This window comes from Sebastes umbrosus, chromosome 12, assembly GCF_015220745.1.
Source record: "Sebastes umbrosus isolate fSebUmb1 chromosome 12, fSebUmb1.pri, whole genome shotgun sequence".
NCBI lineage: Eukaryota > Metazoa > Chordata > Actinopteri > Perciformes > Sebastidae > Sebastes > Sebastes umbrosus.
Window position 1 is genome coordinate 6,640,879 of NC_051280.1, and position 17,842 is coordinate 6,658,720.

At 40.4% G+C, this 17,842-nt stretch overlaps 3 protein-coding genes across 3 annotated transcripts; 2 read left to right on the forward strand and 1 right to left on the reverse strand.

Annotated features, from left to right (window-relative positions):
• The first annotated feature begins 1,164 nt into the window (after nt 1-1,164).
• On the forward strand, nt 1,165-5,446 carry LOC119498964. The gene is made up of 4 exons (XM_037788094.1): nt 1,165-2,165; nt 2,299-2,454; nt 2,593-2,691; nt 4,851-5,446. Exons 1-4 carry the CDS (start codon nt 1,167-1,169, stop codon nt 5,148-5,150), a joined length of 1,554 nt encoding a protein of 517 aa, XP_037644022.1. The 5' UTR covers nt 1,165-1,166; the 3' UTR covers nt 5,151-5,446.
• A 667-nt stretch (nt 5,447-6,113) lies between these two features.
• blvra (biliverdin reductase A) lies at nt 6,114-14,668 on the reverse strand. The gene is made up of 7 exons (XM_037788095.1): nt 14,509-14,668; nt 11,673-11,796; nt 10,419-10,538; nt 10,031-10,128; nt 8,792-8,899; nt 8,398-8,566; nt 6,114-6,556 (listed from the first exon to the last, which is right to left on the reverse strand). The coding sequence occupies exons 2-7, from the start codon at nt 11,789-11,791 to the stop codon at nt 6,301-6,303; spliced, it is 870 nt and encodes a 289-aa protein (XP_037644023.1). The 5' UTR covers nt 11,792-11,796; nt 14,509-14,668; the 3' UTR covers nt 6,114-6,300.
• A 2,355-nt stretch (nt 14,669-17,023) lies between these two features.
• On the forward strand, nt 17,024-17,545 carry LOC119497879 (cytochrome c oxidase subunit 8A, mitochondrial-like). The gene is given in 2 exon segments (XM_037786305.1): nt 17,024-17,424; nt 17,427-17,545. Coding segments are annotated over 2 exon segments (180 nt in total). The 5' UTR covers nt 17,024-17,363.
• The last annotated feature ends 297 nt before the right edge of the window (nt 17,546-17,842 follow it).

Below are 17,842 nucleotides of genomic sequence, written 5' to 3' on the forward strand. Positions count from 1 at the left end.
TTCATAGGCATTGAAAATGGTTCTCTCCTAAGAAGAGGTGCTAATTAAGATAACTTGGTACTTAACAGCTGCATGGTGGTGCAGTGGTTAGCACTGGCGCCTCACAGCTAGAGGGTTGCAGGTTCGAATCCGGCTTGGGACCCCTCTGTGTGGAGTTTGCATGTTCTCCCCGTGTTAGCGTGGGTTTTCTCAGGGTACTCCGGTTTCCAGGTTAGGTTAATTGTGGACTCTAAATCGTAGGTGTGAATGTGAGTGTGAATGGTTGTCTGTCTATATGTGTCAGCCCTGCGATGGACTGGCGACCTGTCCAGGGTGTACCCTGCCTTCGCCCAATGTCGGCTGGGATCAGCTCCAGCCCCCCCGCGACCCCTAACGGGATAAGCGGTTGCAGATGGATGGTACTTAACACGGGAATCATACTTGATCTACCGGTTAAAAACCATAACCTCACCGTCAACGCAGAAGCTGTTACCAAATGCTCTTTGTTAACTTATACAGATTCTTCAATGTCGAAGTGTCCTTGGGCAAGATACTGAACCTCAAACTGCTCCTGACCGGTGTGTGAATGAGTGTTTAGATTAGATCCCGATAGACAGGTTGGCACCTTGCATGGCAGCCTCTGCCATCAGTATATGAACGTGTGTGTGAATGGGTGAATGCTGACATGTAGTGTAAAGCCCTTTGAATGGTCGGAAGACTAGAAAAGCGCTGTATAATTTGACCATTTACAGGAAGCTGCGGAGTTGATGGAGTTTAGTTAACAATGCCATGGTACTAAGTGGGCAAAATATGGCAAAAAAGTATTACAAAGACGGGGAAAAAGAGAGAGGACTTTAAGATTGATACAGTTTTTGTAAGTGTGGTATACGAGCACGTCATACCGAACTGTTTAGACGAGAAAGCCAGAAGCCGTTAGACTTGTGAACAGCCACAGTACAAGGAATGGTCAGTTCACCATGCATATAGACTGATAAATGACCTTTTGACCTTTTGCACTTTAACCTGTGTCAGCTATTGCTGCTATTAATCCTGTGTATGTCTTTTAACACATTTTGTCTCTTTTCTTGAGAAAAGAGAGATATTAATTGGTAAGCAATTAAAAAAAGAAAACAGGAAAACATTTACCTCTGTCAATGTGTAACAGCTTTTGTGTTTCTTTCACAGATATGCAACAAGCTATGAGATTTCGAGTCATCATCGATCATGATATCAAGAAGATAACTTTCCAAAATGGCATCCCGTCGTCTGTGGAGGACATGATTAAAGTGTTTAAACAAGCTTTTTCCATCACCACGGAAATAGGTCTTCAGTACAAAGATGCTGACTTTGATGACTTCTTCACACTAACCTCTACAAGTGACCTCAAGGATAAAGACACGGTCAAAGTAGTGCAGGTGCATCCAGGCATAATAACGACCACGGTCCATCAGGAACGCAACCCCGACACATCTGACGTGTCGTCTGTAGACGATCTGATCTCTGTGGATTCACAAGACACTATGATCCACATTCCCCCTGTCATTGAACGGCATAACCTGTGGCCTCCCGTCTTTCCCATTCCAACCTTCTCCTACAACACCGAGATGGCTTTGAGGCAAGGTAACGAAAAGTTCCTCAAAGATGGAACTCTGCTGACGTCACCGAGCGTCAAATCGGACATCCTGGAGCGCCTGGCGGAGGCCATGTTTTCCTACACAGCTTATCCCAACGATCCACAGAGGGCTGCAGTTGCACAGGCACTAATAGAGAAGCATCCCTGCCTGAGGGAGCCCGGCTCTTATAACGGATGTTACGGGTGGCAGCAAAGCCTAAAATACAAATGTGCAAACTACCGGAGCAAACTTAAAGCACACGGAAACCCCGAACTGCTAATAAATACGATGAAACACAAGCAGGAGGGCGACAGGAAACCTGCCAAAAATATCAAGAAACCCAGGAAATCTGAGGTGAACTACCTCCCCCCACATCCAGCCGGTGAAACGGATGAAAGCCTGGAGAATGTGAGACTCAAGCTCATCGCATCGAGCGAGACAAAGGACAATGTTCCGATGATAAACGACATGATGTGCAGAACGTACAGCTGCAGAAGAAGAGAAGTGGTTGGCCAGGCCATGCAGGTGGCAGAATTCAAAGAGAGATGGCCTGCCCTCTTTGATCCGTTGCAGGTAAAGAAACTAAACTCTGACTCCCAAGCTGTCCCAACAAACAGTTTGTTCTTACTGCAGCAGTATTGGATTACATTATATGGGAATGCGCCTGTGTAACTAGTAAGTAGTTGACATAAATCCTGTCTTCCAGATAAACGAGGAGTTCCGAAGGTGCAACACTATTCCCCTGGAGTCGACATTTATCTCCCAGCTGGACAGGTACACGCCAAAGTTCCTGGAATTATTCAGCTCAAGGGGAGGAGCTGTTGGACAGCGCATGAAGAGTGTGTTGATTGAACTGATACAGGTGAGTAATCAATACATTGATAGGGTTGATCTAGATTTGTTTGTTTTAACCTCCTCTACTCCAAGCTTTTATTGAAGAAGTGACAGAGGAGAGAGGTGCAGATTGTGTTTTTATTCATGTTTCAATGATCAACTGTAGGACCCACATGCCTCGGTGGTGAAGAAGAGGGACGTGACTCTGAGATGCCTTATTGAGTACTTGGGGGAGAGTGTGCAGGAGCTCATTTCTGACTACTATGTAAGTATTATCCTAATTACTTTATGTTTTATTTGAAGTCTTATCGTAGTTTTGAGAGCTCTGCAGGACTTGACATTAAGCTTTTTCTGCCAGTTTATGTAGATGAGATGTTTTACTTGCCCGATAGCCAAACTTCCATGTGGAAATGGAAGGCCTATGTAACACCCACCACAAGTGCTGGCTAAGGAATGACAATCACGGAGTTAACTTTAAAGAGTAGAAGCTTTAATTACAGAAGTTTAGCTTTACAATTCATATCCCCCCCCACCTTAACCTACTCACTGTTTAAAACCCAGCTATACTAACAGGGCAGGGCTGAATTACACACTGGCACACACTGCAATCAAGGCGTTTACACGCTAAGTGAATTCACCCATTTATAAGTCACACATGATTGATTTCACTGTTTAGCTGTCTGACTTGGATTCGACCTGTGTTAGGTTATACACGTTGGGGAAGAAGGCAGATTGACGAACGAAAAAAAAAAAAAAAAAGATAAGAAACTAGACTAGACAGTAAATAAACCCTAAAGAAAAACAAACGCGAACAAAAACAGCCCCACAGCAAGAGCAGCTGATGCTCTGCAGAGAAACAAATATTAACAATCTTAAAACACTTCATTATCAAACATTAAAATACATGCCAATTAAATATTAAAACACTACATAACTAAACTCGATCTACTTTCCTACCGACTACCAGCCGCCTTCAGCGCAGCAGGTAAACAGGTCTAAAATACATGAACACAAGACATGTCACACACATTCAAACAAAATTTTCCGGTTTGTGTCAGCTGCCACACCTATTAAAAAATCAATAAAATCAATAGGGATTTAAGCAATTATTTTTAATTTATTAACGTACGCCTTTGTTTGCGTTGTTAGTGCTGTTAGCACCAGTAGCTGCTAGCTGCCGGCTCAGCCGTCTCCATGTTGAGAGCCGTGTGGAGGCAATAGATATGCTCTCGATTTCATATTGAGCACCTTTAAGAGTTACTTTCCCAATTTTCACAGAATAAATGGTTCTACGTTTAATTTTAATGGTCAGCCTACTCATACAAACACAACTCTCGAAGTGCTTTTTCTTCTTCTCCTCAGTTATGCATGTTTATTAAAAAATGTAAACCAAGCGGGAGAAAAAATGAAATGGAATTAAATAAGGATAACAAAGTGAAGGCCACTCAAAGTCCATTAAAAGTCCTTATAGTCCCCAACTGGAATCACCCAGATTTCACATGACCACTATTCATATAATCCCTACTAGATGAAAAAGCCTTAATAGGCGCTGTAGTTGCACAATCATTACATTACATTGATTAATAATACAATCTGACATTTTCCCTAAATAATTCAGCCTAATGTAAACATACAGTGTATGGAGGACCACAAGAGTCACATAAATAGTAATTGAGTATTTAATAAATTCATAACTAATTGTACAACAAAAATAGGCATTAATAAATGTGTTTACAGATTGCCTGCTACACCCCACGTGGCTAATTTGCATTGATTTGCCTCGTTTTAGTAGCGGCGGGTCACGTTAAAGCTAAATGGAGAAGCTAAGTGACTCGGCAAACCCAATATCTAATAGGTTTAGTAAAAGCAGCGGGGAAATGCTAATGGGAAAAGCAGTTGCCCTTTTAAATGCCTGATTAAATCCTGTATTCTTAATTCAGTTTGTGAATCCAGTTATTTATTTATTTATTTATTTCTCTTTTTAAACTGTATTTTCAAATAGAATTTTAAACTCTATCATTTATTTATGAATTCATTAATGTATTTTTAAATGATGTAATTATTGACTGTTTTATGGTGTTTTTGTAAATCCCTTTTTAATTTGAACTATTTATTGATGGATTCATATTTTATTTGTAAATTCTTTTTATTGCTCATTAAAATGTCAAATATTTAAATACTTTGTAATGTTGTCCATGTATTCATAGATTCGTAAATTAATTTGTAAACACATTTATGAATGCCTATTTTTATTGTACACAGTTATTAATCAGTTAAATGCTCTGTTAATATTTACGTGGCTCTTGTGGTCCTCCATAACAGTGCAGCATGTACATACTGTAGTAATACAGTGAAACCTTTTGAATACTCTCAACACATTGGATTTGAAATAAATAAATGAATGACTGTTTGCATGTTTTATAGAGAACAGCGGAAGATAAAGTGCATCATGACCTTAAAACCCAGAGTATGAGGATCTACGTTTGTCACAAGCCGGACGCAGTGGGCATCATCATCGATGGGAGTCCAGTGCTGACGGGTCTGGATAACATGTCTCGAGCCTGCTGCCTTCTCCTTGGCCTGACCTATGCCCTAAATCTGGACTACCCTCCCAAACTTGCCAAAACTTTTGAAGTCTTTCAAAGACTATTTGTAGGACTCGACACGCTGCAGCCAAAACCAACATCCAAGTACATCAGCCTGAAAAACAAACTGCTCACCTGAACAACCTCTGTATGCTTTTGGGCTGCTCATTCAAGGCTGTGTTTAGTTAATATGTTACATTTAGGAGTTGTAAAGGTGTCTGGTTATTTAATAAGGACTGTGTTGAACGTTCGTTGTTTGTAATAACTGTGTTAATGACAAAGGGTTAAAACATTGAGCTGTAATTCAGAATTTTAAGGAAGTTAAAACTGGACACCTTTGACACAAATATCCACACCTGTTCCTGTTGTGACACCTCAGTAATGTGTAATAAGCGTTCCCTTTCTCAGTTAGGGCAGTTCAACCAAATTACCAAAGAAAAGAAAGATTTTGCAAGGTTTCAGCTGTTCTTGCTGAGAAGGCATGTTGTATAAGCTCTGAACGTTTTCCAATGAGGTGTATTTTTTTACTTAACGAGACGAGGTCTACTGTAGCTCAAAGTTTTATTTTTACACGTAGTAAAATTATTTTTTTACGATTATCTCGGAGGGGGAAAATAATGCTGAAACACATTTTGAACATATTTAAAAATGACTACTTTTATACATTTTGTAAACTGATATTTCTGTTTAGGGGGGTGACTGAGGAGAATGAACCACTACTGGTTTACATATGTAAATAAGTCCTTTAATAACAGTTTCAAGTAATCCAATTTTTTCCACTCACAGTATATTGATCTGTGCGCATTGATTGGTAAACCAAGCGCATGGTTGATCAATCACAGATCTGGCCGGGGAGTGATTGATCAGAGCACCCTTAAATAAAAATAAATAATTTAAATAGCTCTAAATCAAAACCTTTTTCCCCCACAGACAGGCTGAATGGTTCGATCCTCCTACTGAACGACGACAGTACATTTACTGTCATCCTACAGCAGGAGGATCCAACAGTTAAGTGTAGCCTACTGAATCTTTGCTGGATTCTGGAGACATGGTCGATATGATATTTCCAGTGGTCATCTAATTTCAGGCACCCGTGTGTATGTACTGTATGCGCTGATCATGTCAGAATGTGTTCAGTTCAATTACTCAGCTTTCAACCAGTAATGATCTCTGTTATAATATTATTGAGTAATACTTGGATAAAAGTTTCTATACGAAAATCTAAAGATCAATTCATGTTTAAATAACATCAAGGTTTATGATTATTCTAAACTGAACTGAGTCCCCATTTAACTTTGACAAAGTTGTTGTATCCGCTCTGCCAGTTGAAAGCAGTGGAGGATCCTTGTTTTTTCTCTCTGGAGCTCTTCAGGACTCACTTGGCCTTCCAGCTTTGCAGAGAAGTGGACCAGGTCCTGCATGAAGAGGCCCACGGCCCCTCTAGGTGCCGGAGGGATCACGGTCAGAGTGCAGGAGTCAAAGCGAAAGTTGATGTTCTTGTCCCTGGGGAGACCCGGTCCCCGTTCCTCGATCCATGTCAGAGGTCTAGAAGGACACGGATGAAATTAATGTTTAAAGGGATTCTTAATTCTGTAATTTACCTTTATCTTTACCTTAAAGTTTCCCTTTAACTGTCATGACAACCAAGGGATGGCAGAGACTGGAACACATCTCCTTTAAACATGTTGCTAATATGGCAGTTCCACAATGAATGATATCATATCAAGATGATTATGATGCAACCACAACCAACTAAACCATGTTTTACACCAATAAAAGCACATCCAACACTGACATCTGATGATCAACTCAAAACTTTCTGGTTTCTGAAAAACTAACTTCAACCTGTAACTGGACTTTGGAGTCACACCGTCTGTGACCTCGAGACAATTCTGACCAAGAGAAACGGATATTTAACAATGAGTCCACAACACTGTTATTGTGAAACATTATCCACATACTGGATGTATTAGGGGTGTCACGATATACCAATATTGACGATAACCGTGATATCTATAAAAAATGTTGATATTGAATAATACAGCTTGATTCATGAAATGTAACAGGCACCTCACAAACGGTTGAAACTACTACCAACATAATCCACCATGTTCTCAACAGACACATTAGAAACACTAACAAAAAGTAACATTTGCATTTTGGAACATAAAACAGCAAACGTAACACAAGACTCAGTCCAGCACTGCATGATGGGAAATGGGAAATCCTTCTACCATAGCTTAGCAGTGAGCAGACGGTGGTGAGGAGCGGTCTGAACACAGGGTGCACATCATTATGCCTGAACCTCCATCAACATACCGACGGCGCCACAAGGGGCACAAAGCGCCCATCTTGTTGAGGTCAAAGTATGTAAACAAACTATGACGTGTGCTCCCAGTGACCGGAGAGGTCAGGAAACGGTCGCTCAGTTCTTCTTTCTCTTGTTCCTCTTCTTTTCTGAGCCTGACTTTTGACGACTGGCCATTTTTCTATTTATAGTTATTTATAATTATTTAATTCTTAGTGAGATTTACTGTTTCAGTGCACTGATGTTATTTTTGGACAATATATACTCACCGGCCACTTTATTAGGTACACCTTGCTAGTACCGGGTGGCCTTCTGCTGCTGTAGCCCATCTGCTTCAAGGTTGGACGTGTTGTGCGTTCAGAGATGGTATTCTGCATACCTTGGTTGTAACGAGTGGTTATTTGAGTTACTGTTGCCTTTCTATCATCTCGAACCTCTCTGCCCATTCTCCTCTGACATCAACAAGGCATTTTCGTCCAAACAACTGCCGCTCACTGGATATGTTCTCTTTTTCGGACCATTCTCTGTAAACCCTAGAGATGGTTGTGCGTCAAAATCCCAGTAGATCAGCAGTTTTTGAAATATTCAGACCAGCCCGTCTGGCACCAACAACCATGCCACGTTCAAAGTCACTTAAATCCCCTTTCTTCCCCATTCTGATGCTCGGTTTGAACTTCAGCAAGTCGTCTTCACCACGTCTAGATGCCTAAATGCATTGAGTTGCTGCCATGTTATTGGCTGATTAGCTATTTGTGTTAACAAGCAATTGAAAAGGTGTGCCTAATAAAGTGGCCGGTGAGTGTATATATGCAACGGAGACAGGCTATTTTACAGTTTAACTATAATATATTAATTAATTTGGCAAAAAAAAGAGACAAAAGGCACAATTAACAAAGTTAAAGATGAATTTGACAGCTTTGTTATTATTTTTTAATTTTCTATAGATATTGCGATAATAATTGGCCATGATAATCGTATAGTGAAAATCTGATATTGTTGGTTTTAGTCTTTTCATGGGATTTTTGGACTATTTATTGCATCACTGTGGTAGACATACAGTACATATATGCTCTCTCACCTGTTGTCAGAAGTCTGCAGCTTTGCAGTCATCTTGCTGTAGTTGTTACCAGAGTTTTCCTCTATGGTTGCTGCGGTTACTGACAGCTCACCGAACAAGTCAACCAACCAGGTGAGACGAGCAATTCCACTGAATGCAAGGAAACCAAAATCAGGCTTCAGGGCTCCACCTTGAACGAATCATAGTATACACACATTAATACATTTCCTTATCGAGTGTTTTTTCACATTAGATTGGTGTTAACCTGACTGTACATTGAGAGTGTTTTCAGCACAGTGTACAGCATGACATTTGATAAGAAAGTATTTGAAATACAAAGTTTAAAATGGAGATGAACGTTGTGGTTAAAGCTGTGTCACAGTAATCACAGATATACGTTCACTTTGTCTCTTACCTGTAAAATGAAGAGTTCCTTCCTGCAGGACTTTTCCCTCAACCTCTCTCTTCAGTACTTTGTAGTTTTCTGACAGCAGCTCGATGTGTTCCTCATGGAGAATCACTCCTGACACACACACACACACACACATACAAATGTTTACTGAGATAGCCGAATGAGATGTGTTAAAGCTTCAGTAGGCAGAAATGTTTTTGGCATCATTGGGCAAAAATTCCATAACAACCTTTCAGCATATTGTAATTCAAGTGTTCTGAGAGATAACTAGACTTCTGCTCCTCCTCATGGCTGTTTTCAGGCTTTAGAAAATCTAGCCAGTGACGGGAGACTTTGGCCAATCACAGGTCATTTCAGAGAGAGAGCGTTCCTATTGGCTGTGCTCTGGCTGGTGGGCAGTGCTTGGTATTTCCTCAACTGATCTCAACATGGCTGCCGGGTCACAAACTTTCTAATTTTACATCTAAGCAGTACACTACAAGATGATTCTGAAAACATTTGAGGAGGGCAATAGGCATTGCAGTAACCGAATATTGATTCATATTTGATCAGCGCTGCCTAGTTTGACCGCTTGGTCGGAGTTTGTGAGTGATTGACAGCTGCTCAGAGACGGCAGGCTCCAGATCAGCTCTGATTGGTTGTTTTCCTCCGGTCTGTGAAATCTTGCAGATGGCATTAGGAGCACCGGAGGACACAGAGGCACATGATTTTCTTTCAGATTACCTGTCTCATGCACTGCTGTCAGGATATAGTGACCGTTTTATAAAAATAACTTCTTCTTTTTTTATCATATTTGCTCCATTTCTACCCACTGCTGCTTTAACTGTGAGTTGGGCCTGTGTGTTTTTATAAAAATGTCACTGAACCCATGCAGAGGGCCAAGCACTGATCTGAGGATGTAGTCATTTATGAAGTGCAATCAGGAGCACTGAATCTTCAGCCCAGGTTTTTTTCATCAAAGTGGAAAATGTTGTTCAGTAACCCAAAAACATTCCATCAATAGTTCTGATGACGATACCGAGTCTGAAACAAGTACATTGACTTCCACGGCTAAGGAGATGTATTACAGCTGAAATACTGCACAGAACTCTACTTGTAAGTATTTGTCTGAACTGTCCTGGCTGGTGGTCATCTGGTCTTCACCCTACCCAAGTTTATCTCACGTGAAGTAGATCAGCATACATGTACGAGTACATACTGTACATGTGAGTACTTACATATATTACTATAAATTAGTATTACCTTTTTCCTGGGCAAAATCCCAGAGCTCCGCAGCAGACTTGTAGTTCATGGTCATGGGATACTCGACACAGACGTGTTTCCCTGCCTGCAGAAAGGTTCTGATGAGACAGGAGGAGGGAGTTTTCTTCATCAAAATTGGTAAAAGAAAACTTATTTTGATTAGAAACTAAGTTGTTTCTCAATAGATTTGTAAAAAACGTTAAAATAACAGATCCGTAAATTTAAACAGTACGACCGTATGTGTGTGACTTCAGCGAGTTTCCGACAGACAGTGTGTGTGTGTGGCGTTATAGCTGTGAACATAGGTGTAGCAGACAGTGTGTGTACAGTTTATTTGTCGGTGAATAAATGCTATGAGGCTACGACTCCTCCGCTCAAGCTTGATTACCTGACGTTGTCCTCATGCGACGCATTCTCAGTGCAGATGAACGCCACGTGAATGTCTTCTCTGCTCACAGCCTCTTCTAATGAGATCTGACTCACTCCCTGCTGATCGTCCAGGCTTCTCCTGTTGACAAAAAAACACCTGTCAGGATGATAATGACGAGAATGCTGCTGTGATCACGTAAACACAACGCACAGTTGGCGGTTTATTAAGTCTACCCAGCTAAAATTAATGCGGTCCAATCCAACCACCCTGCAAAAAATGAGGGCGGTACCCAAATCATGATATTCAGAGTCGGCACTTCTGTTGATGATGGGGTATTTCAATTTGTCATGTGCTTGTGGTTCATGCTTTTTCTTATTTACAGATATTTAAGAACAAAATGTGTCATGATGAGTCCACGAGTGCTGTTTTTACGCCTCGTGCGGTCAGCATCTCCGGGTGGACTCTTCATCTAGTTATCCTTTATAGGCTACTTTGTTTTATCTATTATGACTTTTTGCTTGCTTGTTGACTAGTGGTGATGTAACGGACTGTAGTTGATCCGTACGGATCCCCCCACGGTTCACACGCATGTGAACCGTGTTTTAATTACACAGTTTAACCATCATAGTTTGAAATAAATAAAGTTTTACTGCCGATTGTTATCGGCCGATATTCAGTACAAATATGCGATAGGGAGATCGGCAGTAATGCTTTCTAGTCACCGATCCCCGATGATGCTACACTGTGAACAACAATCCATGTTGAAAACTTGAAATCAGCAGCAACAGAGCTACACAGAGTTTCCATTTAGTTACACTGTGGTGCCTTCAGTGTTATTCAGTAAAAATGAGTATCTGGCGAAGGTAAATTATAACATCTTATAAATCATATGTAATCTTGTAAAATGTAGTTTTAAAGTACATAATAGAGAGGGACCAGTAACTTATAATACCTCTTTTCTCCTCATCCCCCTGTTGCACATTATTTGCATAAGATCCCCTTAAAGAAACATCATAAATGTATGTACAAGAACACATATTCCTGTTCCATTGTGAATGTCATTGGTTTAGAGAGGATGTATGAGCAGAGATGCATCCTTTTCACATGCTTTTACACGTGACAGGCACAGAATCAGCTGACAGAAGGACTTTGTGCCGCTCTTCCTCAGTTGCTGCTCCAGGCCATGTCCTGTGTAACCTCTGCCACCTATGCTTAGGATGATTATTATTGCTTGTGTTTATCTGTACATGCTGGACAGCATGTGTGGGTTACCTGGATATGAATCCTTTGACATTGAGTTTCTCTGCAGGACTGCCAGGTAGAGGAGTTAACATGTCTCTAATCCTCACCCAACCTGCTGTGCCAATGCCAACAACCACCGCTCCAAACATACTGCCTGAGAAACAAAGAGAAAAAGATGAAAGAGTAGTTAAGTGAGTGGAGTTAAATCGGGTGTCCAGGATATCAAAAATATAGATATTGATAGCCAAGTTTTATATTTTAAAACCATTTTATCTCATGACTTGCCCATGTGGGTAAAACCAGCAGAGAAAAGAAAACAAGTAGATCAGAGCATCATAGAAACACCAGACGTTAACACATGGATTCCCCTTTAGCTGCCCAATTCTTAGAATACAATCATGCTATTTCATCTTCACATCTGCTTCATAGGCATTGAAAATGGTTCTCTCCTAAGAAGAGGTGCTAATTAAGATAACTTGGTACTTAACAGCTGCATGGTGGTGCAGTGGTTAGCACTGGCGCCTCACAGCTAGAGGGTTGCAGGTTCGAATCCGGCTTGGGACCCTTCTGTGTGGAGTTTGCATGTTCTCCCCGTGTTAGCGTGGGTTTTCTCAGGGTACTCCGGTTTCCAGGTTAGGTTAATTGTGGACTCTAAATTGCCCGTAGGTGTGAATGTGAGTGTGAATGGTTGTCTGTCTATATGTGTCAGCCCTGCGATGGACTGGCGACCTGTCCAGGGTGTACCCTGCCTTCGCCCAATGTCGGCTGGGATCAGCTCCAGCCCCCCCGCGACCCCTAACGGGATAAGCGGTTGCAGATGGATGGTACTTAACACGGGAATCATACTTGATCTACCGGTTAAAAACCATAACCTCACCGTCAACGCAGAAGCTGTTACCAAATGCTCTTTGTTAACTTATACAGATTCTTCAATGTCGAAGTGTCCTTGGGCAAGATACTGAACCTCAAACTGCTCCTGACCGGTGTGTGAATGAGTGTTTAGATTAGATCCCGATAGACAGGTTGGCACCTTGCATGGCAGCCTCTGCCATCAGTATATGAACGTGTGTGTGAATGGGTGAATGCTGACATGTAGTGTAAAGCCCTTTGAATGGTCGGAAGACTAGAAAAGCGCTGTATAATTTGACCATTTACAGGAAGCTGTTGTAGCTTGACTTTGTCCAATCTGCCCTAAATGACACCACATTGTTGGGTCATACATTGAATTGATAGGAGATGTCCCGCCCTAAGGGAGGACGAGGACCTGCCGTCCTCTTCTACCCCCCCACGATGCCCACAACCACTTCACACACACAGGCTGCTCTTTCCCCTCTGCCCTGCAGGTGTCGCTGTTGACGCATTTTAATCATTCGTTCATTAATTATCCGTAACCGCTTAACCGGCTTAATTCACACCTACGGGACATTTAGAGTCAACAATTAACCTAACCTGCATGTCTTTGAACTGTGGGAGGAAACCGGAGAACCCAGAGAAAACCCACTCTAACACGGGGAGAACATGCAAACTCCTCACAGAAGGACCCCAAGCCGGGTTTTGAACCTGCGACCCTCAATGAAAGCCCGCACCCTCCAGACTCGCGAACACTTTCTTTCCCTGGGCCATACGGACACTGAACAAAAAATAAATCTGTGCAATATTAATACACTGAATGTGAAATACATTTGTCTGTGCAATATATCCTTGACGCAAAATACACCTCAAGTGCAACTTTGTTTAAATTTTATTTATTACATCTACTCTACCCATTTTACAAGTGTAATTACCTCTGTTTACATTACATCTATTTTTATATTTTATACTTCTAGTGTAACACTTCTGTTTTTATTTATTTATTACATCTACTTTACCTATTTTATTCACTTTATAACTGTGTGTGTTTTACCTGTTATATGGTTTATCTGCCTCGTCTTGTCAAGTATTTGTTTTTAAAGCACTGACCAGAATTGGCAATTGTGAATCTCGTTGTATTTAATACAATGACAATAAAGCTTTCTATTCTATTCTTGCTGTGAGGCGATAGTGCTAACCACTATGGATTTTTTCCAAAGAAGAAAAAAATATATTTTATAAATGATACTGAGATTTAGTCATGGTTTATTTCAACCAATCACTCTTTTTTTCATATTTTGGTCTCTCTCTTGCCTCTCAAAAAATAGAGGGGCAGCCTCCACTGGTTGGTATCCAACTTCAATTAAAAAAACCTGATGTTTAACTTTAAATCATAAAGTGAAATTCAGGTCACAGGTTCACACCTGAGGACATGCAGTTTATGCAAAGCATCCAGGCTTCTAGCTTTGCACTACTTTTGTTTGACACACTGCTACCAGTCTTCTATAGGCTCTACATGCACAGTAGGTTGAACCATCCAGTGTCATTTCTTAAATGTGTGTTCAGCCATATTTTGCTGAGCAGGCAGACAGTCAATGAAGGTAAAGCCCAGCTACAACAACACACATGACACAGTGTGTTAGGTAGTGTAGTGTAGTGTAGTGGTGGCAGAGGATGAGCTCAGCTGGCTCCTACATCATGACCATACTAGATATTACTACACTGTAAAAGATGTGGTGCTGCTCAGCTGTAAAAGATGCCCCATTACAAAAGAGTCAGAGGCTCAATCCGGACACAATGAGAAGCTTTTATCAGCCAGTCAGAGCTCCACTGCTCCAGAGTCCAGTCACATAACCCTGCACAGTCATCTCACAACATGTTGTGGTATCAAAATGGTCAAAACTCGAGCTCAGCTGGAGTCCATCATCTCCATCTGACCGGAATCACAAAGACACAGCTGACCACACACAATACGGTAACGTTACACAACCTGAAGGACATCGCGCTGCTCTCTTACCGGGTCTGATGGAGCTCACTCAGGGATCACACGAACAAAGCTGTTGCTGCTGTGCGTAAAGAGAAGTTACCTCGTTAGGGATGGTTTAACAGCCTGTCTGCAGCCAGACCAGCAGCATGAGACTGACTGACTGAATGGGAGACTGAATATGTAACTGACCGGGTGAGGAGCGCTTGCTATGCTGCAGCGGTGAGACCGGCTTACTCCTGGGAGAGGGACGGAGCTGTTTTAGGCACCTCTGCATCATCAAGATTCAAGATTAAAGGTTCAAGCCCTTTATTCTCATTGTGTAGTACAACGAAATTAGATTGTGACAATCCCATAGGTGCTAATGAAAAGATAATAGAATAAAAAATATATAAATAAAATATGCTTATTGATGAGATTACAGTTTTGCCAGATTATTGCACAAAGTGTCCGTCAGATAATTATATAATTATTGCACAGAGTGATCAGCATGTTATTGCACATATCCGTAACAGTAGATTTACACTGAATTTCACTGAATATCATAATTTCATTTAATTTCTAAATGTATTTCGAACATGTAAAATAAAAAAAATTAAAACATTAAAAAAGAGAATAATCATACAAAGAAGTGGACAGACAGAAAAAAAGTAATATTTACATACAATGAAAAGCATAAGCAAAATAAATGGTTAAACACTTGATGCTGTGGTTTACATATTGGAAAAGGAGTGAGAAGAAGTACAAATGTATTTAATCCCACCTCTTTCTCCATAAATCATTCATTGATAAGTAATCAGCTTCCTTATTGAGCTAAACATATACTCTAATTGATTCTCCTAAACTTGTCTAAATATAATAATTGTCATACAAAAATATAAATTAATTACTGATATAATTATCCTTATCAAAATATAAATTCATTATCAATCAAGAATACCAATTCATTACTTACGATGTATCTTAATCAAAATACAAATTCATTACTTAAATATATTTATCTTAATTATATTGACTAGTTGTTATCTTTCGTATATGCGCGTATTATTATTTATAATATACAATACGCACATGTAATACAATATGCAATATATATCTATATATATAGTACAATACACAACATCTGACCATGCATATAAAATACAATATAAAATATGATGATTATACATTATTCTTATAATCATACACAAACAGATATACAGATACATATACTGTATACATATATATACACATATACACACACACACCTACTGCACACTGCATATACACATAAATACATACTTGCACACATACACATATATACCCATATATACATATGTACATGAATGTATCAGATCTGTATCATACTGTCGGAGATGTGTCATGTTTTTGTTCAGAGTTGACACCTGCTCGCTCGCCCTCATCCCCGGCTCTCTGAAGCTCTGGTACCTGGCTTGTTACCATGTGTATAATCAGTTTTCACTTTATTAATTCGCTAATGGGCATTAGCCCACCAAAAATGATGTAATGTAATGTAATCATGGACGTAGGCTACGAATGTACATGTTCTGTTTGTTTATCAAATTGCTTGTGTAGGCGCTACTTAAATATAAAACTGAGTCTCATCGGGTCTTGTTAGATATAGCCCATGAAAGATTTGCATTCAAGCATTTTTGATGAATTTCTTTATTTATACCAGAAAATAAAAACATGTTAAGAAAAAACACATAGTCAACTTGCTTTGGATTATGTTCTTCTTGTACTGTAAAGTAAATGTGTCAACAACATGAACTCTGAATCAGCTTGAGACACACCAGGAGTTCCCCTGTCTGTAAACTAGAGATAAGATAGATAGAGATCTTCTACAAACTGCTCCCTCTTGTTGTTTCAGTGAGGCTAGAGCACAGTGGAGTTTTTAGAGCCACCATAGAGCTGTTTCTATTTCTTTGAGTCTTATAAGCGGCCCATCATGACATATTTAGGTCCTGTTCAGACCTGGTATTAACATGCGTCCTCAGTGATCTGATCACAAGTGGACAGCTTTAAGTACGTGTGTAGTAATATCCTACATATTCGTGAATTTGGGTAAATTTTATTAACATTAAAATATAAAGTTATTGTCCCCGGGGACATTGCCACCTTTCCCAGGTAACAGAGCTTCAGAGAGCCGGCGATGAGAGCGAGCAAGCGGGTGTCAGCTCTGTGCAGAGAAACGGAATAAAAACACGACACATATTGGACAGTGCAATAATGCACTCCCTGAGCCTAGTCTGATATTCTGAATATATGTGGCCTATAGATAAGGTATGGTTTAATAAAATACAGTTGTATCGACAAAATACAGTAGAGCACAGACGCCGTTTCAATGTTGCCAGGCGGACAAGCGCTCGCGTTTCACCTGAGGAGCGCAGAGACCCGCGGATCTCAGCGGGACATCAGTAGAGTAGGCGGTCCTTAATGCGGCCCAGGACACATTCACTACACACTGCTAAGAGAATGTGATTATGTGGCCCAGACCACCTCTGAATGTGGTCTGAGTGATCGGATCTCAATGCGCCTTGAGTGCGTTCACACCTGTACTTAAAGCTGTCCACTTGTGATCCGATCCACTGAGGACACATATTAATACCAGGTCTGAACAGGGCCATAGTCTACATTCCATGAACCAAATGAAGTCTAAATTTGGTGATTAGCATTTGAGCCACATCCTATTTTACAGTATGTATGAAAAAGGGTAATTTCTGAATTACATGACACTTTATCCCAGGGGTGTTTATTCTGTTACACCACTGTAAAAGAAGTTTTCAAAATATTGAGAAATATTTATGCAGCACAAGAGCTGTGCTTGTTATAGGTTCGCCGCTTCTTCAGTGGAGAAAACAGACGTCCCTTCAGCGTAGCAGATAAACATGTCGGGGCTCCCGAGGACCATCGCCAGCCGAGCTGGTCCTGTCCCACGGGGGACACACACAACAAGGAATAGATCGGCACAGTTCAAACTGCCATTGGATTGAGCGCGTTGTCCCCGTCCATTCTGGGACCAGCTGGATGGATCCCGGCCCCTTTGGAGGACTACAAGAAGAAAGACTAAAGTGGACATTTTGACAGTTTTTATACCCTTTTAGACATTATTTAATTATTCTGTTGCTTTCTAAAATCAAACATAATTTTTGAAATATAAATCCCTTTGGCAATATTTGTCTTCCATATACTTTTTAATCAGCAGACACTGTAAATCATTATTATTTTATTCCTCATATCTTGTATCATCTTTTTCTGTTTCTACTTACGTGTGAACAGATTAATTGTCTCTTGTATGTGCGATATGATTTGTTGTGTTCATGTTAAATGAAACAACATAAAATAAAAATCATAAAATGAATGAATA

Bases quoted from the DNA above. Each gene is read 5' to 3' on its own strand.
- LOC119498964 (XM_037788094.1), top strand. From the start codon at position 1,167: ATGCAACAAGCTATGAGATTTCGAGTCATCATCGATCATGATATCAAG. The intron at 2,166-2,298 runs GTAAAGAAACTA...CCTGTCTTCCAG, and splicing joins CCCTCTTTGATCCGTTGCAG to ATAAACGAGGAGTTCCGAAG. The intron at 2,692-4,850 runs GTAAGTATTATC...CATGTTTTATAG, and splicing joins AGCTCATTTCTGACTACTAT to AGAACAGCGGAAGATAAAGT.
- blvra (XM_037788095.1), bottom strand. From the start codon at position 11,791: ATGTTTGGAGCGGTGGTTGTTGGCATTGGCACAGCAGGTTGGGTGAGG. The intron at 10,129-10,418 runs GTAATCAAGCTT...CTGTCTCATCAG, and splicing joins TCGCATGAGGACAACGTCAG to AACCTTTCTGCAGGCAGGGA. The intron at 6,557-8,397 runs GTGAGAGAGCAT...GTGTCCTTCTAG, and splicing joins CTGCAGACTTCTGACAACAG to ACCTCTGACATGGATCGAGG.